Consider the following 9,565-nt stretch of genomic DNA (forward strand, 5'->3'; position numbering starts at 1 on the left):
CTCTCTCTCTTGAGAATTTCCCTTAGGGTTCGTTCTATCTGCTTTTTTTCCCTGTATGTACCATTGCATTAATTAAAACAAATTACAAACTCATAAACAAAAAAAATATTCGAAGCTTACTAAGAACCCTATAGCGGAAACAGTCTTCACAAGACAAAATCAAACAACATAAATTACATGAAAAAAAAAATTAAGTTCATATCGAAAACAAAAATCATAGATGATAATTTATATCTTTACAAATTACGAAAAGAAAAACAAAACAAAATGATATCTCAATTTAGAAGCACATGATTCAAAAAGAAAATAAACTTAAAGATCCGTAAACATATATCAAAATTCATCGATGGAATCCAAAGGGTGATACAATTTCCACTTACAAAAATCAAAACATATGATATATAAGATTTAATGAAATGAAGATGAGATTTCAAGATATACTATTGCATACCTAATTAAGTACTGTTGACTGATGAAATTTTGAGTAAGCTTTCTTCTTGTTGTTGTTTTTGTTCTTCTTTAGGATGAAGACTCTTCTAAAATTGGTTTAGACTTTTTAAGATAAGCTTGTTTTGTTTTTCCTCTTCACCAGCTTTATTAGGAAAGCGCAAATAAATGAGAGGGTTTTTTAGAGATAAAAATGACAGAAAACAACTTTGGTTTTGTTAAAAGAGGAAAAGTGGTTTATATTTTTGCAAAACCGCTTAGTGGTTACTTACTGTTTTTGTTTGTCTTAAAAAGGTAGGGTTTTCTAAAATGGAATGGCAGGCCATAATAAGAATTTTAAGGTTTTAATAATTGGAGTCCGCACTTTAATTTGGAGCGCCTGTCGTATAGTCGGGTTACACTGGGTAGTTGCAAACGTTTGATTCAATCCTGGTTTTCAGGACTTGTTGCTTTTTAATATTTGGATATTTCTGCCCTTATCTTATTTTTAAATGACGGATGTATCCCTATTTGAATTTTGCTTAGATGCTTATGGAAATCTGACGTGCATAACAACATTTACTTAACTCTTTTAGCAAAGTATTTTTCGTTTTTCAGATTAAAAAATAATTTAAGGTAATAAGGATGACATAGTACTAAAGATCAACTTCAAAAAAAAAGACTTAGTATTAAAGATTTTAACGCTGTTACAGATCCGCGTAAACAACGTGAGAATCCTAAAAAAAATGTCCTTCAATACTGCGAAAAAGTAAACGACGACTTGTCTCTTTAGATCTGGAATCGCCTTCAATAACTTTTCCTTTTAAATTCATATTTCACTATAGTAAAATTATAATATAATTTATAAGTATAATTTTGGTCAAATATACCATGAAAAATAATAATATTAAAAAGTGAATAATATTTCGTTGAAAAAGAAGATACGAATATTTTCTGATTCGACTCAGAAATATTGTAAGTAGAACCGATTTGATGATTTGGTTCCGTTTGTAAACGAGTGAACCATACATAATCGCTTCCTGCTTGGTACAAGATGAAATTGATGCCTCACACCTGGATCTATAACGATACAAAATTAAGAAAAAGAAAAGTTATTCTTTTACTCCTACTGATCATTTACGATGAACCGAAATGCGAAACATGAATTTTCTTTTACAGGTTTTCTCTATAATTCGTAAAAGATTTCTCTATAATACCCCCAAGTCTTTTGAGTTGTCAAGCTGGCGCTGCAGAATCAGTTCCATATCTGGCGTCAAATCCCTCATTTTCAAATGGTAAAATAGAGCTACATAGCTATATATATATCTTGTGAAATAGAAAGATGATTTATGTCATATTAGGAGAAAAATGAGTTAGCAAACAAAGGCTTCCTATATGGATTTGGAGAAAACAAGATTAATGTGAGGAAAAATTCCGCAGATTATGTTGCAATGATATCGAAACTCCTTGAACTATATGAAGTGTATTATATTACGTAGTCAATGAAATAAATTTTACATTACTCTGGTAAAAAGTTTGATACTCCCGTACGTTTTATTCAAAGATATCGAACAAGTAAAGGTTGGAAGGACTAACTAGATATATGAACCCATCACTAAGAATGCACAACAAGGTGTTTAATCAAAAACCTTCTCTTTACTGGAAACCCAGTTGAAATATGAATGATCAAAAGACAACAAGATAAAAAGATATTGTTCTCTTTTTACTGCTTTCAGTTGATTTAAAAGCTAAACGACATAGGGTCTCCAGAATATCATACGATGGATAAATATTCTATTTATCAAAAAGAAAGGAATCAGACAATTCTTCGAACTATCACTATATATGCACATATAGTACTCCCAAGTTACAGAAACATCAAGTTCCAAGAACATTGGAGTACTGGATCGAAAGTACAGACAAAAATTTGTGCTTAAACATCAAGTTCCAAGAACATTAGAGCAGTGGATCGAAAGTACAGGCAGAAATTGCTTACAATGCGCCATAACGCTTATAAAGTCGGGGGACTTATTGGTCATTAAATAAAAAGACAGGGTTTGTCAGGGGTCTCCATGTCCGTTACTGTCATTTCCTAATTTTTCATTATCTAGCGGACTTTAAGAGATTCTGCATATAAAATCGGTCCATAAACAGAAAGAACCGAACGAATTGAAGGAAAGTTGGGTGAGTCTAAAAGAGGAAAGAAACACGTACTCACCACGTGTCAGAAAAAGACTGCTCCATAAAGACCTGAAAGAATGGAATAACAAATTAAGTTGTGTAGAAGTGAAGAGATTTCTTTTCATGTGCCGATGATTCCTTTTATTCTTTTCTTCGTTGTAAGATTATTTTCTTTGAAAAATATATTGATCATCAAAATGTTGCAGAAGTGAAGAGATTTCTTTCCATCACAAGCTGATCGATATACCCACTCACAATCAGGCATGACGATGATTCACCATTTTCAGATTTGAAAAATAGTCCCGCTTAAACCCACTCAAAATCAGGCATGATGATATTTGGGGAACAAAATGATTGTTCTTGATTTTATCATCAGGAGAAGAAACATTGCTATTATTACCACACCGAGAAACCCTGTTCTTATGATTATGATTGCAGTAGTTACCTTGTTCTTATGATCCCCTTAATACAATTCATACCATCTCCATCATCTTGCTTTTTTTAATTAATCAACATTTCTAAAAAAGGTTGATGTCGGTTATGTGTTAGTACTGATGATCAAGTGGGAGAAACTGTTGGTGGTGGTAACAATGGAGAAGACATTCAAATCCAGTAGAATAGGACAATTAGAAAACTGTGACGATAAATGGATTTTTATGTAGACATTCAAAGAAATGGATTTTATACTTTAGAGAAAAAATTGATCACGGTGATGAGCTTGATGGTCACCAAGATGAGATCATTAAAATCACATAGTTTCCAAAAAAACAAAAAATAGTGTTTCGTAAGTCCTGGTAAGCATACAACCAAACAAGGAATAAGAGTAGTTAAGTGCCACTTCACCTGATTTTGTCAACCGATGGATTGATTACATCTTATGGTTTAGAAATTTGTTAAATTGTTTTGTCAAAATATTTTGTTACACATCCCCACCCTTTAGTTTAAGGTTTCTAAATATAGCAATAAAAGATCTCCACGTATTGGTTTGTTAAATAACACTTTCTTTTTTTTATAGGGTTCAAAAAAGTTGGTTGGAGTTGGAATCTCTCTCTGAACTTTCAACCCATCAAATCTTTCCTTAATATTTTAAAAGTTAATTTTATCAATCACTCATGTTATTAACAGTACTAATTAAACCCACTCTTTAAACAGTGTACTTAATCAGTTCTTTTATCACAGATGTACTTATTTAGTACTAGTAATATTCTTGAAAATTACATACAAATAAGGATTTTAGAGATTACCCATCTTATTATCTTGGAGAAAATGTTGGAAACGTAATCATCACTCCAAGTTTTAGACTTTTAGTTATTACTAGATTTTCCCCAAGCTGTTCATATTTCTCACTTTCTTGGCTATGAACAGCTCCTGAACTGAATCAAACTAACAAGTAACAACCATACATAAATAGGCTATGACATAGACAAGTAAATAAACAAGCAGTTTTGTTTGTGTGAATGTACTGAGTTTTATCTCTTTCCTTGTTACGCTCAAGCACTAAAAGCAAAAAATAAAAGAAAGAGAAGAACCAAAAACAAATTGAGCAAACTCTAAATCATGTTTTGTTTTGTAAATGTACTAATTTGACTTCTTTCCTGTTGTTATATTCAAGTCTATAGATCATTTTTTTTTTTTGTAGCATGTACTATTTTTCATCTTCTGTCCTACTGCATATGCGAATGTTATTATCCAAATTTAAGCACTAAATGAAAAAAAAAAATGCAACTTTAAACGACCAATTACCAATTTATGCGCGATTTGGAGCAAGCTAAATCATTCGTTTGTGAATCATTGAGTACAATTTGATTGTTATATTGAGTTAGCAAATCGTGAGCTGGATCGATGAATCCGTTCTAGGTGGATCGGGAATCGGGGCGATGAATAAATCATAGAATTCAACTCACATACCCAAGAACTTGTTTCTGACCTGGTTTTGATAACTTTGTTAATTGGCTATTAATAATTTCCATTAGGACAACAAACTACGTATTAGTCGTTGTAAACCATGATTAATTATCTGATAACATGGCTTTTCCTGTTTTAAATATTTATTAACTAATCTTCTCCGTTGTTCTTGTTTTATATGTTAAACTATGAAAAGACTAAATATTGAGAAGAGGACTAATCCGAACGACCCAAAATTTCCTCAAGCATAAATTGTAAAAACAAAACCCAATACAAAGAAAAACAGAAAACTAATTGCCTAGTTAAGTTGGATTAACAAACACTAAGCACACTGTTTAAGGATAATCTATCTTTGTTTAAGGATAATCTGTCCCTAACCACAAAGGAGCATGTGCCTAAGGTGATGACATTGCTATATGAAAATACTTTTGCTTCCAAGCAACTCGTACATGGAACCAATTCACGATTTCTATACCATTTTATACCGCATTAGGCGCTCATTCTTGTACCGCTGGTGATTACACCCTGTTCCATTTTTTCCAAAGGGACAAATACGTTGCTGCCAAAACTAGTGCGCGTTAAGTAGATCCATCCATTGACTAATATGTCTTGTTTATGTATGTAAAAGGTAATAAATAGCTAGCTTGTGATATATATCAACTTGTGGTTAGATAGACAGATAACCGATGGAGAAGCTCGGCAAAACTTCATGAATGTTATGTATATGCAAAGGCTGGAAGATGGAGAATACCTTGACACAGAATCCGTATGGTATTCTAGTGTTGTACGAGTTTAGAATGTATTAGTCTCTAAAGAATGTAACATGCTCATATATAAAGAGTACAAACTGTACAATGGTGAATGAAACTAAGACTTCCATTTTTTTGTTAATTATTTCCCATTTCATTAAGATAAGATACTAATATAATTTGTATTATACAAATGTAATTCAATCATGAAAATTTACATCTAGATAATAGTTCTAGAGGTAGCTAATCTCTTAATCGGGTAGTTCTAGAGATGGAGCTAACTAGTTTTAGTTTTAGTAAAAAAAACGTATACACTAATTTTGTATATGAACAATTTACTTATGGTTAACTAATTTGCTAATTTTAAACTAGACTAGGGTTTTTTAAATTCATACAACTTGATGTTTTCATGATTTAATTTAAGTTTAAAATGTGATGTCATGCAACTTCGAGAGTAGAACCAGAGAGAGAAACAAGTTGCAATTTGAACTCGAATGAATCTCCATGGGAACTTGATCCTAGTAAATTAGTGGTTCACCCATTTATTGGTTTGTATTTCGAGTCCAGAATCATCAGAAACACACCTGATCAGGTAGTGGCTGAGTGGTGATACCAAAACGTCTTACCACATTTTCACTGAAAAGCTTTTTAGTCTAGACCAATGGCCAACAATCCGTACACCCGTGACTCACCGCGTGCATCTACGTATGGCTTTAATTAGCCTCTTTGCAACCACTTTGTTAATATTTTAAGAAACCTAATTCAGTACGCTTTATTATTAAACTGTCAATGCTAATTAATTAATCTTTTTTTGTACGGATTAATCTATTATAAGAAGAAAAAAAAACTAATACATAGTTTAAGAAGCATTATTCCGCACATAATGTCTTACTACTTAATTATCTCTACCTACAAATGAATAATGGTTTAGTGTTTCTTAAACTTGCTAAAAATTGAATAACTTTAATTTTAGGGTAAGTGATTGTTTCATTTCGATTGGGTAAGCCCACGTGAACGCGATACAGAGGATCAATCGATATTCAATCTTTTGTTATGAAATGACCAGATGGTTAAATCAAGAATTAAACAAAAAATGCTAGGCCTAAACTTGGATTAGAATATCTAATGATTTTGACAAGTGTCAATCATCTCCAAATCATATACTAGACCAAATCAGGGATTTGCTCATAGCAAAAAAGTGTAACCAAAAAATAGAAACTAATTTCCCTAACTAAGAAAAATAGTTATCTACAGGCCATTATATAATGTGTTAGTGTTTATCTAACTCTTTTAGTCCATTAGGAAAATTAAATACCCTAACACTTCGTTTCCATTACAATATTTATCCTAACTATTGACATTTTATACTTCCTATTTATTTTGTAATGCAAACATTGTGTTATAACCTTTGCTAACTCTTTATATAACTTTTCAAGTGACTAATAAAGAGATGACATGTGTCTTATTTTCTAACCAATGAAGAAACACCATGTGTCTAATGTTTACAACGTACTTTCAGGTGACCCCGGTCAGGTTCCGGCTCCCTGAAAATGCCAGGTTCCCGACACCGGGAAATATGGTGCAGTTCATCTCATACATGTGCTCATATTTAAATTCAAGTGCAAATTTATAACAAGAATGTTGGTGAAACTACAATTCATATTCATATCCAGTACTATTTGATCCCAAAAACAACTATTTACATTGCAACCAGTCTAAACTCACAGTACAAAACTGAAACATTTTGGAAATATAACCAACAACCTTCTTGATCTATAGTTATCTCCCAAAATTCAGCAGTAACCAGCAATCCAAAGTTCACTACAGAAAACTGGACCGAATTCCCTCCCAAGGATGAAAGCTTCCAGAAATCAACCTGCAAAGTATGACAGCAAATGTACAAATTAAAATTTATTTGTTGTCACTATGAATCGATGAAATTGAATAATGATAATAAAATATATAAGTTGACCCAAAAACTAGAACGTTCCTAAGAAATTCTGCAAGATTAAACAGCTGAATGTCTAATAAAATACACAATGTACTTTGCATGTGGCATAATAGGATATGAAATAAGGAAATGGAATAATTTGAAGTGCTTTGCGGCCTTGAGAACATCCAGTGAAGATGATGAACTAGAAAAGACTGATTCCATATTTTTCTGTATGATCTCGTGAATGTCTTCAGCTGTATAAGGATCTTCCTTCAAAAATTCCTGTCAAGAATGCAGAGAATTAGACTTACAATAGTAACTGGAAAGAAATATAACTTGAAATGAAAGAGAAACTTCGACAACGTGTTGTCCTTTAATCTTTCAAAATAAATGGACGCCATAAAACCCATAGAGCCTTCAGTCGGATTTCTTAATTATCATAAACCCATAGCACAAGCAAGCTTTATACGATCACAAAAATGTAACAGACAGAATTTCCTCTTGCAAATCCTTGAATAGTGGCATTATTCATAAGCCAAAGCAGAGAGGAAGCATATGGGATACCTTGACAGCAAGGACAGGGTCAGAAGAGCCACGACTGTCAGCATATGAAACGCACAAACCCTCAACATCAGATAGAGTTTTCACTTTGGAGAGTGCGTCCTCTGGTTTCATTCCTAGCTTTATACCAAGGACAATCTGCAATATTTTAGAAACCATCGAAACAACTTCTATTATACTTCAGACATTGGAGAATAGCAGCAGAAGCAGTTTGAACAAAAAAACGGTAAAAACTCACTGATGCTAGACGACACTCAACAACTCGATTATTATAATTTTTTGCTGCAGTCACTGCTTTCTGGGAATCTTCCAAGGAATGAGCTATCACAAAAGTCCCACCAACAGGAAGTTGCACATCAGTGGCATGGATAGGGTTAAAATCAATCAATGCTGCAAATCCAGATTTGGCCATTACAGAGATTGCCTGCCAGAAAAAAAAAAGATCAGCTTGCATCCAGGATGAAGTAACTGACAGGGACTATACTGAAGATACAAGTAAGCTTATTATAGCTAATAAGTGTGCTTAAATTATACCCTTAACTTATAACATCATACAAGTATAGACTATGTGACATATTTGTGCCTAGGGATGACAAAACCAATCCACACAAAACCAAGCAAACAATATACTGACCACACATTGGATATCAAGTACTACCATATATCTTCTTTAACCTGCTCTACTCTAGTAACATGTATCAGATTGACATACTTCAAAAGTAGGCAATATTAGTAAATTCTATTCCACAAGCATTTCACCGAAGATTTTGCATGAAGATTTTAAATCAGAACGGAAAGGTGTTCAACTTACAGGTCACACGTATTAATCAAAGAACCTTCATCCCAATGCACTAGAACAGATCACATGATTGACATTTCTTTTTCGGCTTACCTCGTACACTTATCATAGTCTGCAACTTCCTTATGCATTCAAGTGGTCAGAACTATTCAGTCAAAATCTTCAAGCGCTGAATTCTTCTAAACTGCAGTTTCAAGTTGTTTCTTGAAGGCCATTGCTGCACTTTCCGCCTTCTCCCAACCTACAAATGGAAATTCCAAACAGAACAGCAAGATTACCTCTTCACGAACAATATTTCAAATATTACTAACATCCTAATACACATACGGGAACTCAGATTTAGATGCAAAAGAGAAGGAAACGGAAGCATCTCCAACCTTGAATCTCATTTGCTTCGAACCCGACAATCTGAACCCATCATCACAGCACCAGAACCATCTCCAACCTTGAATCTCATTCTCTGGCATGAAAACAAGAAGAATAAAGTTTGGCTCAACTAAAACAAAAATCAAAGCTGGGGGCAAAGAAAACAAGAAGAAACAGCGGAGTGCAGTATGCTACTACTAGTAGTTGATTAAGAGATAATGAAAATTAACCTTATACGTAAGGAAATTAAACTCCCACTGGTTCCAGCATTTTGATTAAGTTAATATGGATATTTTAGTTCAGTGTCAACTAAAAAGTTCAGAGACTAATCTCCCTCGAATTTCTGATGACAACCTATTTTTTGTCCAAGAAGTAACAAAAAGATAACATGTTATGGTCAAGTACAAGCTCAGTTCTTATCGTAGGCCGAGTAAAAACTGAACAAACTGTATTCTCATGTCCAGAGAGAGCATAGGCAAGCATCTTCGTACGGATATCCCACACCTGTGGATCCAAAAAGAAAGAAAATAAATTTATGTGCAACAAATAGGACTTCTTTTGCATATAACAACCAGCTTGTGATGTCAAAAAGCTCAAATTAAGACCTCCATCTTTCACTGAACAAATCTGCAGAAGTCAATTACG

At 33.2% G+C, this 9,565-nt stretch overlaps 1 protein-coding gene across 4 annotated transcripts; it reads right to left on the bottom strand.

Annotated features, from left to right (window-relative positions):
• Positions 1–6,909: 6,909 nt before the first annotated feature.
• Positions 6,910–9,356, bottom strand: LOC113333343 (galactokinase-like). Of its 4 annotated transcripts, none has more exons than XM_026579849.1 (6): positions 9,151–9,356; positions 8,932–9,014; positions 7,994–8,795; positions 7,759–7,893; positions 7,345–7,476; positions 6,910–7,140 (listed from the first exon to the last, which is right to left on the bottom strand). In XM_026579849.1, the coding sequence occupies exons 3-6, from the start codon at positions 8,207–8,209 to the stop codon at positions 6,961–6,963; spliced, it is 663 nt and encodes a 220-aa protein (XP_026435634.1). In that variant the 5' UTR covers positions 8,210–8,795; positions 8,932–9,014; positions 9,151–9,356; the 3' UTR covers positions 6,910–6,960. The 4 variants fall into 4 exon arrangements, with proteins under 4 accessions (XP_026435634.1, XP_026435636.1, XP_026435633.1 ...); XM_026579851.1 differs by lacking the exon at positions 9,151–9,356 and having other exon boundaries at positions 7,994–8,179; positions 8,648–8,795; positions 8,932–9,113; XM_026579848.1 differs by lacking the exon at positions 9,151–9,356 and having other exon boundaries at positions 8,932–9,113.
• Between the last annotated feature and the right edge of the window lie 209 nt (positions 9,357–9,565).

Source organism: Papaver somniferum, unplaced genomic scaffold, assembly GCF_003573695.1.
Source record: "Papaver somniferum cultivar HN1 unplaced genomic scaffold, ASM357369v1 unplaced-scaffold_132, whole genome shotgun sequence".
Taxonomy (NCBI): Eukaryota; Viridiplantae; Streptophyta; class Magnoliopsida; order Ranunculales; family Papaveraceae; genus Papaver; species Papaver somniferum.